The 25854-nt window shown below is 40.0% G+C and overlaps 1 protein-coding gene across 8 annotated transcripts in view; it reads left to right on the top strand.

Moving 5' to 3' along the window:
* Positions 1 to 25854, top strand: part of CTNND2 (catenin delta 2) — a 686661-nt gene that overhangs the window by 628955 nt on the left and 31852 nt on the right. For all 8 annotated transcript variants that reach the window (XM_075084268.1, XM_075084265.1, XM_075084267.1 and 5 more), the window contains 2 exons: positions 16052 to 16262; positions 19658 to 19742. In XM_075084268.1, the coding sequence (XP_074940369.1) occupies positions 16052 to 16262; positions 19658 to 19742 (296 nt within the window). The remainder of the gene's footprint in view (positions 1 to 16051; positions 16263 to 19657; positions 19743 to 25854) is intronic.

The raw sequence follows: 25854 nt of genomic DNA on the forward strand, positions 1-25854 counted from the left end.
TCTAAAATCAAATACTTCTATGAATTATAAGGAGAGCATTATCTGGCTCAGTCTCTGAAAGGAAAAATAATTCCAGGACACAGAGAACTTGAACATAAATGACAGATTTATCTACTTTAATTTGTTTTCAGAAGAGCATTTCGTAGTTCAGAAGTGGGACAGGTTCCAAGATATTCTCCAGGAGGTTTACTTTTAATATTTGAAATAAATATGTACTGAGGATATATTTCGGACGTTTTCAAAGATAAGAATATGCATGTCAATAAATCTGGAAGCTAAGAAATATCCAATAGAATATCACATAATTGGTAAGAGTGTGCTTTATATTAATGATTTTTAAAGAATCTTTTCAGTATGGTTTGTCTGCTATAAATTTCATACAACATGACAGCAAGTATTTTTGTATTGCTGATTAGATAAGGAGCTCATGTTTAAAGGAATACGTGACTGCATGATATTGCTGTTAACTGCATCTCACTCAAAAGCTGATATACCAATACTAATATTCTCCCTCCTTCCCTCATTTTTTTCACAAAAGTTTCATTTATCTGAGTGGAATTTTTTTTAAGAGTAGGGCTATGATATTTAAGATATAATGAGTTTAGTGATGCCATTTAAATAGAGTATTTAGGATCATTATCAAAGGGAAGACCCGTGCCATTTGCTAGTGTATTGCAGCAGATCCATCACTATCCTCCAGCCGCATTACACTGGATTTTATTCATAGGCAGGAATTTTAATTGGGTGTTTCTGCTAAGTCAAATAAGCTGGGAACCAGCTTGTGCTGCAGAAAAAACACGGCTAACGGGAGCAAAATCTTTAATTTTCTCACATAGCAAAGACTAATGTTGGCTTGAGACAGTGATAAATGAAGCCTTACCTCACTGCTCCTGCTCAGTTTTATGAGAGCAAGATCATGCCGAAAAATTGCTGTTTCTTTTTTGACAGTTATAAATATCTCTTGTGGCAACTGATTTTCTTCTTTTACCGGATTATTCATTATTGGGTTTTGTTACAGGCTCAGACTTTGTATTTATGATATTGGGGTCACAGATTAGTTTGGGATTGGGGTAGGGGATGGGCGTAGAGGTAGGAGTTAGGAGTCAGGCTTAGGGTTAGCGGTCAGATTTAGGGTAAAGGCTTAACAGATGTGGCCTCACACTCAATGTTCCATCACCTGAATCCCCCTTACAGCCGCAAAATCCCCCTTCCTTGTTGGCCTAACTCTCTCACACCCTTAGTATCCTCACTTGCCAGCCTCCAGCTCCTGCCTACTCACGTGCTAAAGCACGAGGACCCCCCCGACGTGCCAAGCCCCTGCCATGTCCCCGTGCCCTGCCCTGCCTCTCCTCTGCCCTCCCCCAGGCTGCCTGCAGAGTCACTCTAGTGCCTCACAATGCCGGCCTGTGGCCCTGGCCAATCAGCTTCCACCTCACAGACGCCTGCCTGCTGGCCTGGCCAATCAGCTTCTGCCAGCACAGCTGTCCTCACAGCTGATACCACCGCTCTGGCCTGCCACCCCCGCCTCTGCCTCAGTGGGCCAGCTCTGCTCACCTCCACCTCCAGGGCACAGGCACCTGAGAGGTGGGGTCAGGAGAGAGGCTGAATGTGTAGGACCAAGAAGGAGGGGTTGGGCTTAAGTTTTGAGCCTCTGCGCAGGGTTAGGGCGAGGGGGATGAGCTTGCCTTTCAGAGAGAGGGATTAGATTTTTGGGCTAGAGAAGGGCTTTGGGTGAGGGTTGGGGGTTCCATGAAGGATTTGTGGTAAGCAGTTAGGGTGTAGGTTGGGGGGAGGGTGTAGCCCCTAGCAGTGAGGGCTAGGGTTAGGGCTAGGGAGAGCAATTTAAGGCTAGCGACCAGGGCAAGGGATTAGGGTGGGGATAAGATAAAGGGTTAGGGGGTTGGCCTTTGGCTTTGCGATGGGGCTTGATTTTAGGGATTAGAGGAGGGTGCTGGGGTAAGGGTTAGGTGTCAGGTTATGAGGGTTTAGGATTAGTGGCCAGAGTTAGGGTAAGGGCCTAAAAAATATGGTCTCACATTCACTGTACTGACTGCATTTCCATTGCTTTAATTGCCAAGAAAAATATGAAAAAATCCATGAGTCAGCAGTGTGCCCCAGCAGCAAAATAGGCCAACAACCTCCTCTGTTGTGCTGGGATTGTTACCAGTAGGTCAGTGGAGGTGATCATTCCCCTCTACTTCAGCTTGGTGAGGCCACACCTGGAGTACTGGGTCCGGTTCTGGGGTCCCAGTACAAGAGAGACATGGACATATGGGAGAAAGTCCAGTGAAGGGCCTCAAGGATGATTATGGGGCTAGAGCATCTCTGGTATGAAGAGAGGCTGAGAGCAGGGACTATTCAGCCTAGATAAGAGGAGGCTCAGGGGGATCTTTTCCACGTGTCTAAATGCCTGATGGTAGGGTATAAAGAGGACAGAGCCAGACTCTTCTTGGTGATGCCCAGTGCAGGACAACGGGTCATGGACACAAATTGAAATACAGGCAATTCCATCTCAATATAAAACACCAAGATGACCCTACCTTGAGCAAAGGGGTTGGACTAAATGATCTCTAAAGCATCCTGACAACCTCAAGTGTTCTATGATTTACAAGGAAATTATTTGCATCAATTTTTGCATCAGTTTTGCTACCAGAAGAATCAAGGTCTACAGTCAAGCATGACTAAACTAGGCACCTGTCATTTATGCATGGTTGCATCTCAGTTTTGTATAGTTAGCCCTTTGGGGAACAGGAGTAGAGGTGGGCTAGTCTTTCTAACTTAAGGAGCTTAGTATTCTAATTATTCAGTGAATCACCGTGTTAGTTTATGGCTGTCCTTGCATTTTATTCAAGATACAAGCTCTGAATTTCCTTTTCTTCTCAAAACCCTGAGAAGTCATCTACAATCATGAGAAAGAGAAAAAAGCTCCTAGTCCAAGTTTACAGATTTTGCAGCATAAGGCAGTAATTCAGCTCTGTCTACCAAAAGAATGTGTGGTGGTGGTATTCAGAGTTCACTTGCTGTTTGGTAGATATAATGTGCAACATGAGGAAAATAAATTGCCTCGTTACATACTCCTCTCAGGAGAAAAGTTACAGGATCTCTTAGATTGTGTGCTACTCGGGGTGCTCTTAAAGTGATATGTTTTATACATTATTTGGATTTCATAACTCAGGATTATTCTAGCAATTAATCAGAGTGCTAATTTTAATTAAAGGAAAATGTATACTATTAGCATGAGTATATGCAAAGTCATATATTTGTGTGCAAAATTTTTCAAGGTGACACAACAACAGTGCTCTCACAAAGGGAACGTGATATTTTACAAATTTAACTTATCATTTGCAGTGGAGCAATGTATCAAGAAATAGTTTACCTTTGGGAATATTGCCCTCTGAATCTCCTGTGGTTAGAAGGTGAGCACTCTATCTGACCTCTCGCCTGTTCTGTTGGACTGAGAGCATTTATTCTTCTGCTGTCCTTTTTTGTTGTTGTTAAGTCTTTACTAGCACTTCAGACCTAATCTCCCATCCTTCCCCTAATACAGAGTGTAGTTTATATTCTGCCATGTCTCAGGGAAGTAGCAAGGCTGCTGAGTACAGGTAAAATTTTTACTCTGACCCACCCTAGCCTTTCAGAGTACTCTGATCATTTAGAATAAGGCACGTGGAGCCCGGGAGCCAGCTGCTCTACGGCAGATTCTTCTTTTCCCCAAGTCCAGAGAGAGGAGAAGACTTTTGGAAAACTTGCCCAATTCTACCCCTGTCTTTGGGAGCAGCAGAGATCAGTCAATGTTGCAGATGTCTGAGAGAGATGAACTTTAAGGCTCTAAGAGGTTATGGGCTTTGCCTTAAGCAGATCACCTCTGTCCAACTTGATCTCCAAGGGGAACACGTCTAGCATATCAAGTCTAATGTGTGGATTCTCTGACTCCTGCCATGTGGGCAATTACATCCCCATCAAGGTAAGAGTGCACAGTCCTGAGAATCTTCTCTGCATGTGTTACTTAGATGTAGGTGAGCAGCTGTGACTCAGGTTAAAAAAAGCAATTATTTAGTGGCACTGAGCATGCTCAAATGGATGTCTGGAGGCAAGGTTTCTTTGAGAGCCACTAGAGAAAAGACCTGATCTAGACTGAAGATGCGATCTGGAGCTGTTACCCTGAAAGGAACAGCAGTAGCACAACCCAAAAACAAGTCACATTGTGAACCCTTTGACTCCCACTCCTGAGGGAGCATGAACAGAACTGTGCTCTAGTGGATCTGTACTCTGATGGAGGAGTCAGGACTAGGATTCATTTGTCAAAATTTCTTTAAACACAGCTAATAATGAGCCATACAACTAAGAAGAGCTGAGAAATTTTTTTTTTATGACAAATGTGAAAACTAGTCATGTTGTAGTCTAAACAAAAAATAATACAATATACATTAGGTAAGGAAGATTATCAGATGCATTTTTGCCCTTCCCATGACAACGCAAAGCTTATTTTAACTCTGCACCATATCCTTGCTTATGTACCTGTGGTATTCAGGCCTTAAACAGCAGTAGCTTCAGGTGAATTAAAATCTAAAACCACAATATCATTTGCTCTTTTCCAGTGACTCTGTTGCTAAGAACACAAAGCACTCTGTCAAGAACAGGAATTAAACGGAGTCAGAACATTAGTGTTATCTGCAAAAAGAATTGACCTCTAAAAAGTACCTATTAAAACTGGCTACCTGTCCACTTTCCGCATGACCAGTGTGAAAGACCCCATTTCTAATAAACATACCTGTAACTTCATTACTATGGCAGACCTGTGTATAGTCTGCTTTAGTTACATTGCTGCATAACAGATGGACATTCTGTCTTTACAAGGTCTTTGCTAACAATTCCAAGCTGCAGAAAAAGAAGGACATACTGTATTATACTCTTAGCCTTTCAGGGATAAGTTGTCTTTGAAGTTTTTAAAAATATTTTTTAAACAGCTACCACTTTTCCTGTTGCTATTCTTTTACTTGTTCTTTTTTTTTTTTCCCCTTCTGTCCTTCTCCCAGATGTTGACATCTGTGAAGTTAGTGTATGGTTTCACTGAGCCTTAGATACTAACCAGGATTTTGATATTAAATATAAATTATTTAACTATCATACAATATGAAATACTGATACATACCCTCAGTGTTGTTGCTTTGTCATCACACACAGGTTGATTATCTGAACTGCTCCATGTAGAGTTTTCATGGTGATGACTTATGAAATGTTTGAACATTGTAGTAATTAAGGCCTATATGCACATTACAGTATGACCTGCTGTGGTTTTGATGTTGGAAGAGTTATTTTCAAAAGACACTATCACTTTACCAACATTTATATTTATTGAGCTAACGCGTTTACATCTATGCATCTTATTTAAACTTTAATAGCAGAACATATCATAAGTATCTTTTTGGTATCCATTCATATTCAAATGTACATTACTAAACATAAGAATTTTTGTACATTTCACTATGATAATGCCATAACTGTGTATAAAAGCATGCAAAAATAATCAGTCTTTCAGACCATACGGTGGGGACAAATTTGTTCATTAGTTTCAGGTAATACTATAGCGCAAGTGAAGAAGAGGAAGAATAGCAGCAAATAAATAGCAATTGCTTTATGGACAGTTAGAGCAGGATAATGTCTAGTTGCAATTCACTCTGGCTACATCAGTCTCCTGTCAGAATCTTGTTCTGGTTTGGACACAAAGTAAAAACCAAAGTAGAAAAGAAAAGCTACTTCTTTATGAATCCAATTTAATACTTCCTGACAGGTAGACAGGCTCATTAGTTTCAATGGGTGTTTGATCAGGGCATACATCTTGAAGCCTAAACTTATTTTTCCAAAAATAGATTACATTCTTATTTCTTCATTATGGCCTAATTTAAAGTCCCTTGAATCAGACTATTAACGAAACACTATCCTATCTCAGAAATACAGATAAAATAAAATTCCACTCGACACTCACATAGCACTTTTCCTCTTCAAAGCACTTCAGAAACACTGATTAATCATAACATTAATTAAATGACTATATTTTTTAAAATTCAGCCTTCCAAAAGCTCTGTTCTCTGCAGGGAGCAGGGAAGAGGATAGCAAGGGACTAAAACCAGCTCCAGTAATCAGACAACCTAGCCTGCAGCAATTAAACTGAGGAATCACTTCCCTTTGCAGAATCTTTTACCTCAAGCTAGTGGAAGGATGAAAGGAAAGATGACAGTGCAGTCTAAATGAGAAATAAAGCTGTTGGTGTGTAAAGGAGCTGATTAATTAGATATATTTGCACTACCTGGGTCAACAGGTAGGCTAGCAACTCCTTTCCATACTTTTTCCAGTTTGTATACTTGGCAGGAAATGTAAACAAAGTGAATTTAAAAGGAAATTGTTTGAGTGATTGCCCAAATGGGCTCCCTCCGTTCTGGATGTAAAATCCAAGCATGCAAGATCAAATTCCTTAGATCCAAGAACAATAAAGCCTCAGTCTGTCATTTTTGTTCCCAGCCAACCTACCATAGCTAAGACTTCAAGGGAGACAGCCAAAGCCACCACCCAAATTTTTCTGGCCGGGGAGGGGGAACAACATAAGAGCAGTAATATCTGTGAGTTTGTGACAAATTACCTTAAAAAATGCTGCTTCATTTGCTGTGGAGAGTGACAAAGAAGCTTATTGGTGAAGATTTTTTGCCTCCTGTGGACCCAGTAGTTGTTTGGCTTATCACCTCAACAGATAATGAGGCAGGTCAACCTGGGCTTGAACCGACTCATTTTTATAGTCCCAGTGTGAGTGAGGCAGTCAACAAATTATACTTATAACTCTTCCAAAATTAATCTTCCAAAACCAGGTTGCAAGTTTGGAGAATGCACCCTGAGATGGGTTGCCTGTGTTCGATGGTTGGTTTGCCTCTCCATATTGAGACAGAAGGGATAGAGATTGCTCAGCTGATACATGGATTAGCATTCAAAATAGAAGCCATCCACTGAGCTGGGTGAGAGATGCTGTTAAGAAACAGAAACTCCCATTTGGCCATGGTACCCATAAATCCATTTCTGTAATAGTTTTCTGGCTGTTCTGCTGCAAACATCTACTCCCCCAAAGGAGAGCTAGTTTCTCCAGAAATCCACTTTTCAGTGGCAGCATGTATCCCATGATGATTGCCAAAAAGCCAGCAATTTTGGTGGCTAAGTCAGATGAAACAGGCAGAGATGTACAGCAGGGTCTCAATACACTGCTCCAGTTCTGGCATTAGCTGCGATGGAGCCAGTGGAAGGGCTTCTGCATCCAAAGTGTAGACATAGATCTAGCCTTTAAAGCACACGTTGGGACAGATATGCTGTATGAATTAGCAGTTCGTGGCCAGTGAAAGAGCCCTGGAAGTTCTTTAAACTCTAGGTCTTAGGAAAACTAATATAAAGCCTGAATATCTGCAGTCTTGCTGTGTGAGAGAAATGCAGAATATTAAGGTATTCCATTGAGAGAGGAGTAAAATCAGTATTAGGAGTAACAGTAGATTAAATAGATAGCTGCCTGTGGAATTGAGATACACAAGAAAGACAACAAGAGCAGTACAAGAGCAATAGCTTTTAAATGCACCAGTATTTTCAAGACTAAAATCTACCTTGTAAGCTAGCTGAAATTTCCTTTAGTTCAGAACATTAAAAAGCAGGAGCCTTTAAGGGGTCATGGGTGTGCAGAGGTGTGACAAAAAGAGGATCTAGCTGAGCATCAAACTGAAGGTATTTAAACCAGTCTGAGGAGAGAATGGAAAAGCTTGGCAGACAGGGCAGATGCAGAGATATGCACTTAAATATCAGATAGGCAAGAGGTGGCGAAGGGACATGAAAGCTTAGCGGTTAAGACTCAAAGGGCTGAGGGGATGTGCAGCTCAAGGAAGAAAAATATCAGTCGTGTAATAGAGAGGACAGGGAGCAGCTCTGAGAAGGTGAGTCGAAAGCAAGAAAACTGATCAACCAGAGGGAGGCAGGAAATACATGAAATGGAGATATTGAGTTTCTGGAAGCAGAAAACCTGAAGGAGGAAGGGGGCTGGATTAAAATGCTGCTACAGGAAAGAAACATATCTGAAAAAACAATTTGCTGAAAAGCAGTGACTGCATTGTACCCAGTTGTCATTTCCCATTGCATGCTCAGAGTGAAATACCAAAACGCTTCTCTCTTGTCTTTGTCCAGTGCTACTAGCTTCTGTATGTACTGCTCTTCCACCACTGCCGTGGCTGTGCCCTTTGTCATTCCTACATCTCCTCATGCCATACCTTTCTCTTGCAAAATAGAGAACCAGCATCTTTAATCTTTTAAAAAAGAGGAAGGCTTCTGTGTTGGTTACTCTTTTAGATATTTTATTCTTTTACAAGCAAATCTCAATTGACATTGCCAACACAGATATTGGTGGTTCACGTACTTTCATCTTTCTATGAGAGTTTGAAGGTTCCTTCCTTGAAACTGTAAAAGATGACTATTCCTGCTCCCTGTAGGGCTTTATATGCTACACTACCTATGGCTGAATTTATTCTTGATAAAAAAGATTTTTAAAAAAGAACACCAATGAATGGCACGTCACATACAATGCATCAAGGAAGATATTGTTCCTTTGTCGCGTCCATACCAAATACCAATCTTACATCTTGAAATCTTGCTGCCTGTCAGCAGAGATGGTGGAAAAGTGAAAACTATGTATCATTTTTCCGAGGTGAAGAGAGAATCTGAGACCACCTGATCTTTTGTTCTGTCTCAGCAGCCATCAGCAAAGTGCACCTAGGTGCTTGGGGGTACAGGAGGGCATGTGTGTGTAACATTTTTTATTCTTTCTGTCTTCTCCAAAAATAATTTATCTCCACAGCGTCTTAAAATTTAAGTTCAAATAAACCTACAAGGAGAGATCCGGCATTGTTCTCTAGCTCAAAGCACTCATTATCCCAATTTAATTGGCAGGCTAGGCTTAATGTGAAGCAGCTAAAGCAGTGGCTCCAGCCCACGAGTTTTGAGGTGCCTCTAAGTTAACTCATCGCTCATTCCCTTACAAATGGCTGAACTGACATGATGGTAGATTTTTGGATAGGGATAATTGCAGTACTGTAGTCGATTAACATTATATAGTGAAATGTCCTCATATGCACTTACTCTGAAGTGCCAGTGATTACAGACGTATGTGCACAACCCTAAGGTATGAAGTAAAAGGTCTTGGATACCTAAAAACATTTTTGGCCAAACACAGGGAGTGAGATTCAGGTACCTAAACATTAAAGACCGTAGGACATCCTACCTTGTCTTCAGCTGCTTTTCCAGAAAGACTGTGTATCTTCCATAGGTCTACAAACTCTGCAGGCATCTCAGGTGTCTAAGGGTGTTTGAAACTGTGTTAGCTCCCTATATTTAGACACATGAATTGCCCCCTACATGCCTAAAAAATGGTTTTAGCTTTCCTTTTACACCTAAATCCCAAACTGATCCAAAATCCTTTGTTCTCTGACACTTGCTCAAAGTGGTGGGGCCCATGTTTTTCGGGTGTATGCTTTTCAATCCTACTGCTCAGGTTTTATTCCACTTTCCTCATCCAGTACGACTTCATGCACAGTGGTCTTAGGAACTTGAAACTGATTTATTGCGATGAGCAACATCACAGACCGTCAGCTAGCACTGGGCAGGCCATGTGGGTTTGACAGTAGCCACTGCATTTGAGTTACATAAATCTGCCCTGTCAACAGCTTAAGTCATGTCAAACCAGAAGTCACCAGGCAAAGGGAAGAGAGAGTTGCTGTACACAGACTGTTGTGACTTAACTTATAGTTCCTTCACATGCAATGTAGGCTGCAGTCAGCAGTGCTGGAGACTATATGTTATGGACAGGGGTGGATAGCAAAATCACTGGCTCAGTGGTTGTGGTACAAAGCCTGTCTGGAGGCAGTCATACATACATACATACAGTGCTGAGCAGGAGGGTGTTAAACTTCGGGGTGGCTAACAACCCTTATTTCAGATTGTGCTCTGTCTTCTGAAATAGGAGTCATCCTTTATAAACCAACATTACCACGTCAGGTAGATTATTTCTTGTTCTTGACTCACCTACACCTTTCCTGGTGCTCCCTGAACTCTGAGGAGTAATCATCTACTCACATGGACAAGTGTCTCTCAACCTCAGCACTGCAGCCTTTCTTGCTTTCAGAAATACAACTTTGTCTCCTTCCATCACTAACTTCGCTGCTGGCCCAACAGCTCTGGCATTGGCCTGCTTCATCTTCTTTAGTTTGCTTCCTCCTCTGTCCCACAAAAAACTACATGTGTTTGCCTCTAAGACCCAGTCTGACAGCATTTCTTATTTCTTAATCTATTTTGCCTTTAAAATTTGGGATAGTTTTTGCCCCTCGGGTGTTTCAGTGGCAGAAGAAAATCTCCCTATGAAAAGTAACAAACTTTTACCCTCTTAAATCACGTGGGATTCACTGCTACTCTGATGCCTACATAATACCTTTACTGCCTAGGCAGTCCAAGTCCTGAGTTTGCAACATACTGTACTAAGCCTAATCATTTTTTTGTGGGCTCTTACACCTCACTCTTGCACCTCAGTATGTACTGAAGATTTCCAGTGTTCAGAGAAGGGATAGGGTTCCTCTGGTGCAATGACATCTGGACCCTAAGGGGCACTTTCAGATGCTACCCTAGTACCAATAGTGATTATCAGTTACACCTTAAAAAAACAGTATCTGACAAGAGAAAGCATGGTGCACAAATTAACTCTTTATCTAATACAGAAGTATTTCTGCCACTGCTATCATGTGATAAATACACTCTAATTTATTAGACTATGTTGAATACACTGACTCATGATCAAACTTTGTTCCACTCAAATTAAATAGGCAGTTTTGGCACATTTATTAAATAATGATGGAAAGTAATAATAAAAGCTCTCCCAGTAATATTCTTTCCAAAAAGGCTGTGAAATACTGAGGTTGAATGGTCTTAAAAACACACAAGGGTGATGAAAATGTGCAAAAACATGTATGTCTGGAAATTGAAGTGGAGCACACGTGTTAGAACCAAGAGAACAAAATTCACATATACTGTGACCAGTAGTTCTGGAGTAGGATATCTGTGTCATTAAAACAAAACATGGTGGCATTTTGCTATTTTTGTATTATCCAGCTACACAATGTGAATTAATGGTTGTCTTTGAGGGGGAAAAAATGGTGTATTACTTTTATTAGAGCAAGCTCTGCCTCTAGGACAGGGTTCTTCTTTTCAATTAATATCTGTTTGAGGTTTCTTGTGTTTTCAGTAGGTTAATTTTCCTAGTCTTCTTCTCTCAGACTAGGAACCATGCCACAACTATTTAATAAATGCACCAATGTGTCAAAGTAATTTTTCAGAGATGGGTGAAAATGGAAACGAAGTCAATGGGGTTACACCAGCAGTGAGTTTGTCTCAAGGCAATAGTAGGGAAATATTTCCAGAAGCGGAACCTTATCTGTGATGATTTTGCTCCTGTTAAATCTACCAGAAGAATAGTTTGCTCTATGGTTTTGCTCTGAAGGCAGAATCTTTCTTAGGACAGCTGTCAGTTTGATCCTATGAAGGAGAAAGTTTCCTGAATTAAGTAACAGAGGCGTGTACTTAGGTGCTAATGAGACTTTATCATGCAAGGGAAAAGATGCTAAATCTGCATTGTTGAAATGTTTAATAAGCAAACCTTATCATCTTACACTCAAAGACTTAGAGTACAATGATAGACAAATCCTGCTTTCAATATAAAACAGTGATAAAACTCTTATCTTAGAAAAATAACTTGAAAATGTATAGTGTCAGTAAAGTGCTGTCCCAAACACCTACTGGACAACCCTTTTCCTGTGGCACCACCCACGAATTATGGCTATTTCATGTCTGTCTTCCTTCCTTTATGAGTGAAATGGAACAAATGAATATGATTTCTTTTTTCCTTGTCAGGCAAGTGGTTATGCATCATATCAGTTTTGGGTCTTATAATGTGTAGTAATACTCAAATAAAAAATCGATTTATTTGTAGATCAAAGCAGTTCTGTATGGACCCTAACAAAAATTAACAATGCTATTTATTTTGAATGCCATTCTCACACACATCATCCTCTCTTCCCAAGGCCTTCATCAGTTCTCACTTCCTCAGCTCAGGAAGACTTGAGTGCAAGTTGAATTTCCCAGCCTTCCTACTGGTAGTGCTAGGTAAAACTTTCCTGACCTTACAGGACTAGTTTCCATTATACATTTTAGTCTGCTTTCAGAAGAGGCTCATAACATCGAAAAAATAATTCTAAGTGCAAACGCTCGGCAGATTGTAACAAACACTAATGCAAAAGTGAAGGATCATGTGTTGTCAGCTGTGTTGGGCTGATGTAGAGGTAGCTGTACTTTGATTGGCTTTACTCAATATTTACACCACTCTAAACTGAAGATTTCTTTTGTAGTTAATGCTAAAAACCATGACTCTTCTCTCCTTCATGCCTATTGTAAAACAGAAGGGAAGGAAATTAATTAAGAGAAGTTAACCGATACCTGATATTTTTTTTCTGTGAATGTAATGCAGTGATGTATTAACTGCGGATAGTTTTAGAAAATGCATTTGGAATGCAAGCGATTGTGGAATGTTTTCTACAGTATAATGAACAGTCCTTAACTTATAACTTTCATGACTTAACTCTAAATTAAAGCAAATTTACTGCTTTTTCAATATAAGTTCAATATAAGTTTTGAATTAAATTAAATTAATGACACATTTTTAAAGGCTAAGGCAGGGCTTCTTCTCATCCCAAATGTATTTTCAAATAACAAAGTGTTCGAAGTACTAAAACCACAGAAAATATGTTAACAGTCACACTTGTTAATAGACTTTAAGACCATACAAACGGTGGCTTAGATCAACTCTATAGCACGGCCACTCCCCTGTTCTTCCAACTGGTGTGCCACCTTTTTCTGATGAACCTCTGGAAGGACAGTTTGACCAGCTATGTTTATCTGTGCAGGCAGCTGCTTCACCTGCATGTGTGAGGAGCTCTGTTGGAGGTGGCAGTTCTGGCTTTCGCTGCACCCGGGGACAGGGCAGGGAAGAGGAAGCCTGGCTCCATCACGGGCAGCACCTGGCAAGAGTAGGGGCCTGGCACTGTCATTACAGGTTCTGATAGGGCAGTCTCCAAACTGGACACCAGCTTGCACAGCTGCCACAGCTGCAATATGCTGGCTACATTTTAGGTCTACACTGTGAGTCATCTGGAACTTTCTATCAGAAGGCTCTATTTCATGCCATTTGTAGGGGGAAAAAAAAAAAAAACACCAAAAAAAACCAACAAACAAACCAAAACAACTCAAAATATATTTCAGATTAAATATGCAACTGATTAAGAATTGAATGGTATTATTGAGATGGAATTACTACAGCCACTCCAAATACAGGGTGCTCTATCATCCCACTGTTAAACATTATCTATAAAAGGCCTGGTTTACTGTTTTGAAGTATCTAATACTGATTTGATCTTCCCATGCCTAACTTTAGTGTGTGCACAGCAGAAGTGTTAGAACTGTTGAGCATTAATAAGTCCAGAATGCTTATACCATGCTTAATAGTGTTTATTTTAGTTTTCCTACTGAGCTTTTCCTGATAGCTCCAAAGCATTTATTTGTTGTAAGAAGCATTTTGTGTGCCTGGGCATGTGTACTGGCATGACTACTATTGCCTGGAATACCAAGCCAGCTCCAGGAAAGAAATCTGCTTGGGGCAGCCATCCAGATTTCCATATACCCAGAGCTAAGGGACACGGTCTTTGGCTGCTAATGGAATGATCACTGTCATCTGGTTCCACCAGAGGACTGAGACAGTGAGATGCTCCATTGCACTTTAAGTGAGCTATGAAAGGAAAAACGAACATCGGTCTGTTCTGGATGTGTGTACAGAGCAAAGCAGTGTGTCTCACTAATCTGATTTATCTACTTGTAATTCTGACCTGAGGCGGACACTGCATTAGAAGAGTAAAAGCTATAACAAATCATGGTTTATTTTATTTTTTGATGCATAAGCTTTATTTCCTAGATGCTACAGACTGAAATAATCACCGTAAGTGATCAGCAACTCTTAATGTGTTCATGTTACAAAGACCAAACTGATGCAGATGTAAATAGCATTCCAGGCTGTTCTTGAATCATGTTTCATATATGTGTAGGGGAAGAAAAGATTTTTCAGTTTGGTCAAACAAACCATTTCTGAAAGGGAAAGTGATGTTAACATCTGTGCTACATCTAATACTAATGATACTGCCGAAAATCTAACGATGCAAATGACCAATTAAATATGTAAGTGCAAAGGAATAAATATGTTTGAGGACAAGATTTGTATTTCTATGAAAGCACACCGGTAAGATTCAAATCCTAGTGCACACATTTTGTTGGTAATGTTATGTTTTTTATAATCAGGAATGTTTTTACATGATATAGAGTGAGTAGTTTCTAAAATCTCACATTACCACAAAATCTATTTGATAACCTTTAGCATTTCAGTACAGAGATTTTAGTTGTTATCCGTACTATGAATATACTGTTCAAATGACTGGCTCTAATTCTACACAGCATGAAAAATTGTGCAAAATACAAATAATTTAACATCTGATAGTTAAAAGATGTGTTTTTCCTCTTATCTCTTCTTTCAAATATGGACACACACAACTGAATTTATAAATTCAGAAATAAGATTTTTAATAAGTACTCATAAATACTAATTGATCACAACTTTTTTAAGATCAAAAAAGTCTGATTAAATTATCATATTATATACAATAATCATACCTGATTATTTCATTCATAAAATGTGATGTAGATTAGATTACTAATTATATTTATTTTTCCCAATTTTCCTGTCCTTTTCATCCTGCGTGATACACTCTCATGGTGATTGCTGTATGCAAATTCCTAGCACAGCTGCACTGAAGGTGATTCAGAGTTGTTTCACTGACCTCAGCAGCAACTTCTTCAGGCCCTCGCCCTCTGTGATCTTGACTTCATCACGTTGAAGGACTGAGCTGCCATTTTAGCATAACAATGACCCTCTAGAACTGGTGTGAGGCTTCTCGTATGGTGCTAACACTGCCCTACTTTTATATATGTTTACATTTTATATATATATATATATATATATAAAAATTCTCAGAAGCTGCTTTTGTATTATTTTCACAAGCACTACATGACTTTTCAGGTGTAATTTTGCAAAAAAGTCTTTGTTCATTTAAACATGAAAAAGTTATAATAACAATTTCTTTTTTGTGTCTTCAGCTCAATGTGACCTTTTAGAAATTCATTGCGCCTTTCATTTTAGGAGATTTTAAGTTCTGGAAGTTAGTGTTGTATAAAAATAATCTCTAAATATCATACAGGAATAGATTTCAGAAAGGCTTCCTTTCTGGTCAGTATCATGCATACAACTAAGGGCGTGTGGAAGAGTGCAGTGTCATCTCCGAGCACTGAATAAGGTCATAGAAACAGTGATAGATAAACCTAGTTAAATTACTGTGTGTAGTATAGAATTAAACTTGTACAGTGAAACTAGTCCTTCAGAGAAGACTTTTTCACAAATAACAACGTCATTGGCTTTGCACTCACTGTAGTGTTTTTAACAACTGATGCACATTTTATTTATAGTAACTTGAGTTATGAGTTGTACGGTGGGCGATGACTTGCCAGTTTGTGTAAAGTTGTGGTATTCAGGTTATCTTTATACATATACTTGACCTTCACTATCATCATTTCATTCTCCTAAGGGCATGATGTAGCCCATATCCAAAGTCTCCAACTGATGTAATATGGAAATAGTAGCAGAGTCCCTAATGTGTGAAATGCTTGAACATGCAATCGTACAAATGTGGCTTGCTCCCAAACAGTATCAGTAGCCAATTAGATTACATGCAATGATGAAAATGGTGCTAATAGTCTTGCGTGTTTTCCCTGTGCTGCTTCTCCGTCACCCTTTATTGCTGTATCTTCTGAATTCTCCCTTCATTTTCTTTCAACAAAGGCAAGTATGCCATGAGGGATCTGGTCCACCGACTGCCAGGCGCTAACAACAGCAACAGCTCAGCAAGCAAGGCCATGTCTGATGACACCGTTACTGCCATTTGCTGCACTCTGCATGAAGTCATCACAAAAAACATGGAGAATGCAAAGGCCTTACGAGACGCAGGCGGCATTGAGAAACTGGTTGGCATATCTAAGAGTAAAGGAGACAAGTATGTTTTGCAAATCACCTTGCACCTTTTTTAACATCTCCAGTAGTTATTACTAGTCCTGAATGTGTTTGCCTCCTCTGTGCAATCATGAGTTGAATACTTTAGTTTCATCAGAAACCATATGCCCAGTGTGAAAGGTGACAAGAAGCAGACAATACCAATAAAAAAAGTCTCTGCTGTGGTTTATTTTTGACGTACCATCAGCAGTGCACAGAGTGCACAGAGTGCACTGCATGTGCAGTTTAAGGAAGAGTAATTATCTACAGTAACCGCTACCTCTAAGCACTTCCAGAAGATCCTGAAAAACATTAGGGGCGAGAGCTGTTGGATTTCACCCTGCAGAAGGGGTGACATGCGGGTGGAAGGATCCTGTGAAAGGAAGGGACCTCACCGTAGTTCTGTCACTGCTCCTCTTCTCTGGGAATGAAGAATGTAAAGTCACTGTCCCTCTTCACAGCACACTTTTCTCTGCCACTGGCCTGCTGGTAAGGTGGGGCATAGTAGAAACATGGGTCCATGGATTTTCCCCAACACCTTGCTTCTGAGAGAGCACTAGCATACCTGCAGGCTACTTTGCGAGGCACCAAAACATGCAAAAATCTTACACATGACTGACATTTTCAGAGCAGCTATGGTTTCATCTTGTCTGTTTTCCTCTGTAAGCACTCTTCATAAAGAGTTCACTCTTTATCCTTCTTTTGCCTAAAACAGATAGCCTGGTTCTCACATCTGTCAACCTGCAGAAGTATAGTGCAATGGGACTATGGCAGTTTGAAAACAAAAAGCCTTCACTGTAGTGTACAAAACCCATCAGTCCACCTACTCGAAGCTGTCAACACACAGCCTGCTGCAGCATCAGAGCTCTAAAAGAGCCCCACAAAGCTAGGCCGCAACCTGAAGGAAAGATTTATGCACCCTACATTTGGTGTGAGAACTTATGCTCGCCTGTGTGATTGGAGCATTGCCAATATAAATTAATGACATTTCTTTTCCTCTCTTGTCACCCTTTTCATACCAAATTCATTATTGAAACATTCTCACATTTTAATTGTAAGAGGTAAAAAGTAGTAGCATAACAAAGTATGTGATTCCAGTTATCAGAGCTTCCCATGCTTTGCTGATTTATTTATATTTGCATTTTTATTTTGGTTAAATCTATTTACATTTTTTATTTCTATTTTCTAAATCAAATGTACTGATATTGCAAGCAGGTTCATACCCATTTTTCCTAAGTTGAGTGTGTCTTTCCTCAGAATAATGCATTTGTCTACCTGTTCATTATCTGGTAGAGATTCTTAATACCTGTTGAGTCTGAAATTGTCAAAGTATCACAGGCAGTTTTAGGAGGACTGAAGGGTATAATTCCCTGTCAAGTATCCCTCATAACTGTGAAAGTCATATCTATGTTGAATGAAAGCATTTAACCCAGGTAGTGTTGAGTAATTCCAGAATGCCCTCCCAAATCATGATACGTATGCCTCCTCTCAAGTACTTTGAGTTGCAATCCTGTGTTATTACTGTTAGAGGTCACAGAGCCCTAGAACAAGAAAACCTGTCAACTCACAGTGCTACAAATGCTTACCTTAAATGAAAGTTTCATTTTTCAACTTTCAGAAATGTTAATATTGTGCACCATTGCTTTAGTTTGTTGTAGGTAATCCATTGTTTAAAAATCAGAATTGCTCATTGTTGGACTGATAGCAAATTCTGGCATGTTCAGTTTAATACCAGAAAAAACTTTAGTATGCATTTATCTTGTCCAGTGTGAAGCGTCTGCTTCTACAAGTACAGGATACTAGCCTAGCCGTGTATCTTGGTCTGTATCAGTGCCAGGAGTGTGGGGCTGGCCCCGCCAGCCTTTGGAACATGCCCAGGGCTTGACGCTTTCCCTGTATGACAGCACAAGAGAACTGGTGTTCATAAGGTCACATTGGCCAAGCCCGTATTGGCTTCACATAGTTCCTCTTCCTCCTCAGTACTCACAGTACAGTTGGCACAGTTATTTTTCTGGTTACTCCATGCTACCAGCACCCCACTAGGCAGTACAGCTGGGAGTACAACAAAAACAATTATGCTTAAAAGGGTTTATCAAATTGCTGTTTATTCACCGATTACCCACCTACTGCTGTACTCTGGGTGAGAAATGGAAGAAAAGGGAAAAAAAAGCACCAAATGAATTACTAGGAAAATACTGTATAAGTTAGTTGAATCAGCTGTATCATGAACATTTGTTTACCAGCTTGAGTGTCAGCCTACCCGTGGTCCTTCTCAGAGGTCACAGGATGCACCAGAGCCTGACCCCTGAGAAGATTCCTGCCCAAACCAGTAACATACGCTGCTGGCTTTCTGGTTTCTCTTTGGTTCTGCAATCCATGTGCCTTTTCTGAGTAAAACATGAATCACCTCAATGACTGCCCCGAACTCTAGCAATCCTCACTCCAGACTTTGGCTTTTGCAAGGTTTTCCAGCTCTTTACTGCTTTGTGTGTATTACTGGTACAGCATAAGAGCTTAACCACACAGTGTATGCTTCCTCAATAGGCGGGGTATCTTCCCAGTCGTTTTTCTACTTGACCCTTCTTCACTGAGCCGAATACGCTCTGATTATTTATTTTTTTTAGATTTTTTTAAAAGTTACCTATCCCAAGAGGAATACATTACTCCAACTGATTGCAGCAATAGTTTAGAGCTTCTTTCAAAACCTTCCTGAAGAGAAAGTCCATGTGAAGTTATGCATGGTTATCAACGTGACAATACATTGCAATCATTAAAGGGTAGTGGTGTAAGCAAGATTCAAGTCCTAATTTGGATTCCTAATGAAGTTTGTCGTGACTTTTTATAGTCAGTTGTATTTCTGCATCTTGGATCTGCTTCAAGAACAGTGCTCATCACCCATCTAGACTGTTTCTTTTGGCCACTGCAAAGAAGTGCTTAGTGTGTTGAGCATGCTGTCATGAGTTGATGTTTGGCAGCTTATAGAGAAAGAAATTCTGGCTCTAACTTCTTGTCCTTTATGCCAAAAGTCATAGCCAGGGCATCATACATACCTAATACCATTTGGGTCCTCAGCAATTTTGCCAGTTGCTGCCTCTCCCATTCCTCTTACTATGCTCTCGGCATGAATCCTTATTCTCAGTGTGCTGAGGAACACATATTTTGCTTCTCGCTGAATAATTAGAACTATAGAAACAACATGTATTGCCCTTGCTTAAAACACATTGGTCTCCAAGATGCCAACCAAAGATATTATGGGACCTTTAAAACACAATTTTGGTTGTGGGTTTAAATCCATAGCAATGCATTTGAAAATTGGGTTGAATGGAGTCTTGTACTTAACAGTCTCTTTCTCACTCTTTCTTTCTCTCTCTTTCCCTTTTTAATATATGTGTGTAACAGGCATTCGCCAAAAGTGGTGAAAGCAGCATCTCAGGTCCTCAATAGTATGTGGCAGTACAGAGACCTGAGAAGTCTCTACAAGAAGGTAAGGCATGGGTTTTTTTTCTAGATTTGTCATCTTTCATATGGTTACCCAAATCTGGGGGCTGAGAGACTTTAGACCAAAGCATTTATGTGAACTGGAAATTCACCTAGAGTTTAAAATTCAGATACTTGGAGCTATGGGTTTTCCCCTTGTTTCTACTTTTAGCACAGAAATACCTTTTGAAAATACTCATGGTGGTGAAAAGGGGATGTGAATTTGATTTTCAAAAGAATTCATACAGAAAGTGCTGGATCCTACGGCCCCGGAGGGTGAAGTCCTCTGTTCATAGAACAAACCTATGCAAGCTCTCCTACTGTACCTTTCCTTCTTACACCTCCGCACCCTGTCCTGAGGAGATTACCAGATTTCCAGCCCTTCAGCTCCCAAATTTCCTCATGAGATTGTAAACAAGAGTATCTGAAGGAGTGGTGCTTAGGGACCAGTTACATGTGGAGCTGGGCTGAAATTTGATAGCTTCACTTCCAATCAGGTGGCAGAAAATAGCATCGTGTGCTTGGTTTTCAGTCAGTCTACGGAGTCTGTAGTACCATACCATTCCCACAGGCCTGCTAACCTCTTCAAAAATGAATCACAGCCCTGTGAAACAATGTCCTATATAGCTTTTAAAACATAAGTGTTTACTTAATAAATGACAACATTTAAAGTAATGCTTGCTGAATTTTTCCAAACTGAATTACACTCCATGTCAGTATCAGCCTGCAGATTTAGTTCTCAAAGGTCTTCTTGCTACATGGAATTTCACAGCTGGTCTAATTGATATTTGTATTGGTAATACCAGCAAAGAGAGCTAAGACTTCATGTGGCACAATAGTTCAGGTCCTACTTAAGGCTGAGGCATAGGAATGGTGAATTAGGGAAGGTTCACAGCAGCGTAGTCTGTGCTGTATGTATTTTGCACAAGAAAAGAACTTAGTTATGTGAAATGTATGCACCAAATCTCAAACTGGCAGAAGCTGACCTTCTGTTTGAAATGCTGTTCTTTTGCATGCCTCAGTCCTGTTTCTGTCAAGTCTGAGGAGGAAGGAAGATGATTATTGAGTCTCTCCCATTGTTCACTTCCAGTATTTTCAGTCATCCTTGGCAGCCGTAGGGATACCATATGTGAAGATGTTCCAAGTAATGAGCTGATACTCAACTGTCCCATTAAGAGGTGGGAACAAACATGAGCTAGAGGAAGCTTTTCTTGACGCAAGGCAGTAACACACTGGAAGTGTGCATAGCCTGACTTCTGTGCATGTGGGTGGCTGCACTGTAGAGGCTGAACTTTATTGCACCATAATCTCTTAAAAGTTCTTACAATGTCTGGCTCATTTCCAGCCTTCTGTCTGTATATATATATATGCTGTGATGGAAAAGCAGTTTCTGGGGTTGCTCCATGCATGAGGTAATCTGTATGCTGTATGGCTTCTGAGTATACTGCTACCTAAAGGACATTCTGTTGGCTGACAATGTGAATGCCTGGTAATGCACTTACATAGTAAGCATGTTTGGGTACCAAGTACCTTGCATGCTTAAAAGAACATTTTCTGCAGCCACAAATACATACCTGTGGTATGGAAAATAGTGCAGGCTAGCCTTTGAGGTAGCTTCCAGGACACTCATAGCAGACTGATTGTCTCTGTTTCAGGAATAATTTAATTAATATCTATATTGGCTAATTCCTACAGGCATCACAAAATCTTAACATGAAGGTCAGTCTCCACTACATAGTTATACATTCATTATATGCCATTACATATGCTGCTAAGTATTGTATAAATATGTTCAGATAGTTAATTTAAGAAACTCCTGTTTGTTAAAGGACATACAGTAATCTTTCTAAAGTCCATAATATTTATTAAACTTGCCGATAGTAGGCTGACTTATGCTGGCTGGCTGAGTTTCACCACTGTTGGGCAAATACTGTTTTTATGATAGAATAATTAGAAAAGTTTGCATTATACAAATAATCAGCTAGTTAGGTAATATAAAGACACTGGGTCAGTGCAATCTGCTAGTAAAAACAAGTGAACATAGAGTTGGCAGTATAATAGGATCAGCACTTTGCAGTACCTTGCACTTGCATAGCCTTTTATGACGTGCAGGTGAATCCCATTGCATAACCATCAGCAATTTCTTCCTATGTACTGAAGCAGCTATACAATTACTTTCAAAGAATTGGTTGCCTACAGAGAGGTACAATTTTGTATTGTAATACAAGGAAATTACAAGCATCACATCACATTTAAGAAAAAATAGCAGCACTTACTTCACTCTTTGAGAAACAGTGTGACCAAATAGTTTGAATTGTGGTATATTTTAGAGCTCCATGTTTACAGTAGAGTAAGTAAGGAGACATTAAGAGAAGTATTATCCTTTTTCTTAATGGGGAAAGAAGGCAATATATGTTTACTGCTGATACAGTAGTAGTCAGTAGATTAGTCCAAATATGACTGCATCAATAAAAACATGAAAAACGCGTTCACTTTTCTAAGTTTGCTCAACATTACAGGAATCATCCCATAGCTGGCAGAATATAAACTGCTGGAAAGTCCATCAGAGTTGAGGATTGGTGTGTCACCTAATGACTTGCCAGACCTATGACAGGCCAAAAGTGAAGAAGTGCATAGGCACCAATTTCGCACTTGCAGCACTCCCTGATAAACTCCTGGATGTGAAGCGCAGAGAAGTGCAGGAGTCAGAAACTAGTCCCCACCTGGTGCGTGTAGCTGGGCCACCCTAAGCAGGGTATAAAATGCTTCCTGCAAGCTCTGCCCCATCGTGGGTGAGCAAGCTCTTCAGCTTTAACCAAGGGTATAACATTAATAAGCCTATGTAGTGAAACCTAAATTAAGCAGTGTCTAAGGACACTGTCAAAATCAGCTGTTGCATAAAAATTAGCCCAAATTTAAGAGATTTCAGAGTGCCAGCTTCAGCTATGTTGCTTAAGAAGAATAGTAGTGTGCACAAATTTAATTGTGCCACTCAGTGTCTGACAGATATGGCCCATTTCTCTGGTGTATTCAAAGCCAAAAACTGCAGCAGCAACTGCAACAACTCAGTTACCTTCATTGACCAAATCAAGCAGTATACCCTGTCTCAAGGTCATAGTGTATCTGGCTAAGAATACAAACAGCATCTTTTGACAACATAAAAATGTGAGGTCCTATCCATCCTTTTTATCCTGAAAAGTGCAAAATTATTCCACAAGTCAGTGAGGTAGAAAGCAGAGAAAATTAAATCTGGTAAGCCAAGTTAAGGTAGAGTTGTGTTTCAGGGAAAAGAGTTTCAGGCTAGCTCATGGGCTGTGTTTAAAGGGAAAGGCAGAACAAACCCTACAAGCAGCTTAGCTCTGACAGTCCAGACCTATGGGTCTGGTACCCAGGAACTTCTCTACAGTGGGTTCATCCTGCTCCCAATGAAAGTAGTGAGAAGGCCCTATGGATTTCATAGGTCCTTTCTGGAAGGCCCCAAAAGCAAGAGCTGGAACTTTCAGAACCAATTGCACTTTACTGGGGAGACAGGTTAAGTAGTCTGCAGCATCCAATGTGTCCTGGGATTCCCAGGATCCTATAAAAAGTAAGGATTGAAGGTTTCTGTGTTGCTTTCATTCAGTTTGCTGGAGCAGGAACATTATGCCCGTTTATGAATAGCTAATACAACAGGAGCTGCACTCTTTGAACTGTTGGTCTTTCTTCTCAAATAGCTTTTTATTCTATAAGAAGCATGGTAAGGTGGGGACTGTAGCTTTTCTGGCTCAGGAGAATGATGGATAGATTTCTAACTTCCTACAGCTTGAGTTGCAAACTCAAGGAAGAGGAGGAGTCATTGGCTTTGTTGTCTCATTTTCCATTTGGAAGGCCCTGTAAGTCCACAATACGTTATGCACTGTGTCTGCAGAGCTATGTCATGCCCTGTACCCTCCACTGACAGGTTCTATCCAGTGTACTAGGTTTTCCAGTTCTTAGCTCTGCTGTGGCTTTAATGGGACACACAGTCTTGTTAGGCTGCGCTGGCATGGGAAAGGCACAGAAGGTAAACAGCGTTCAGTGCTGTGAGTGAGGTAACAGCATTCACCGTCCTTTGTAGGCTTGTGCTTTGGGGAAAAAAGAGGATTTAGTTCCCTGGTATGGTTAATTTGGCACTATCCTAACACAGTCAACAAGAAGAAAATTATTAAAAGCATAAATATTTCCAGTCCTGAACTTAGAGGAAAAAAAAACCAGCTTGACAGACCTAGAGGAGGCAATGAATTTAGTCTTGAAGTGAAGGAGCTACTAGTCATCACAGAAGTTTAACTTGCAGTACTTAATCGTGATAAATAGTGTTTAGTTTGCTGACCAACGGCTGAAACAGAAATCTAACCTGAAAACTTCCCACCATGAGGAAAATAAGGTTCAGATTCAGCCCCATATATAAACAACATTTGGATGATTTCATGTGTTTTATTTCTAAATACTGCTAAAGCTTAGGAAGTAAGAAAGAAGTGATCGTCACAATTTTTCATCAGTAGATGAAATACTGTCTCCCAAAAAAGTGACTTTAATGTCATGTCATTTATGAACTTCTTCGTTCTGTACAAATAAGACTTACATTTTCATAATTGATCATTTATCTGCCTCTGTTTTCGTAAGTCCATTCTGAAATACTTAAAATCTGGTTTTCGAAAGTGCTTGATGCTCACATGGTCCATAGCCCTGTGGGTGGGTCAGTGACTCAGCACTTAGAAAAAACCAGGTAGGGGAGCTATCCTGCTTGTCCTGGTGCTTCAGACTCGCGGTACTCCCTTCTTCTTCAAGTATTTGGTCTCCTGTACAGACAGCAGGAGAATTAAGTGCTGCTTGCAGTCTCCAGAGAGAGGTCCTGTCCCATTTATGTTTAGCCACCTAAGCAAAGTGAAAGGAGCTGCTACGGTGGTTCTTTAAATACACATATTTCCTAGTGAGGAACGCTGGACCCCACTCCAGTCTGTAGGCTCTTAGCTGGTTGAAGATTTGGGGACACCTTAGAAAATACAGATGTGAGTGTAAGAGCAGATTTCCATTAGCTGGTAAACTCTGTCTATCTCAATATTCAAGAAAATAGCCAACTACTCTTAAACACAGATAGCTTGTTAAATTACATGAGGAAATTTGAGCAAAAGGGTTGTGCTAAATGAGTTTAACATGAAAGAAAAATTATTAGCTAAAAAACAAGCTTCAATTAGCATTAAATGTGTGTAATATTAAAGAGCTGGAGGAACTGTCAGGGAGAATGTGTTTTCTATTAATTGGTTTGCTTTGCCTAACCACTTAGGCTTCAACAAAATATGTTTACATTCTGTCATTATGTTTACACTTATTCTGTCTTCCAGTATATAAGTAGAGATCCAGTATATAAGTAGAGATCACAATAAATTTGTAGAAATTATTTTTCTTTTCCATTTATTATTGTAGGTTTCTGTTCTGCATGGAATAATAATGTTTGTCCTATTCACCTGCCATATGAATAAAAAGACAACCAATTATTTGAAACCAGGGAGGCTGTTACAGGCGGTCATGCTTCAGAGTGTAGAGTGCCATTTACTACAAGGATACTATTGTGATAGGCATTTAATGAACAGTAGTCACTCTGAAGATGGCCTTGTCTGTCATTGGCTGGAAAAGATATTTAGAATTGCCCGAAGCCTTAGAAGCAGTTAAGCCAGTCTGGATCCAGAAGAGGACTCTTTTCATGTGACTTTCAGAATAATAAAATGATGACTCTATGAGCAGGTCCTTTATTGCTAAATATTCCATGAAAATTGCCAGCAATAAACTTCAAAACCCTAATCAAGGAGTTTTAGAATCTAACATCCTTTTTAAGTAGAATATGCCTACTCACCCTTTAAAAATGTTAATTGCATCGTGCTATCATGTAGACTCAAAATACACCATTTGGATTTTCTTCTGGGAAGGTTATCATCAGTCAGACATCCCCCAAAAAGATGCTGTCTTTAGGTTAAATTTATCTAGTGGAAAGGTCTATGCAGAACTTAACCCTACATTAAGGATCTAAATTCCAAATCCAGAACATAATAGTTCCTCAAAAAAATGGCTGGAGTTGAAGGAACTATTCATGTGCTCAGATTGTT

Source organism: Phalacrocorax aristotelis, chromosome 2 (genome assembly GCF_949628215.1).
Source record: "Phalacrocorax aristotelis chromosome 2, bGulAri2.1, whole genome shotgun sequence".
NCBI lineage: Eukaryota > Metazoa > Chordata > Aves > Suliformes > Phalacrocoracidae > Phalacrocorax > Phalacrocorax aristotelis.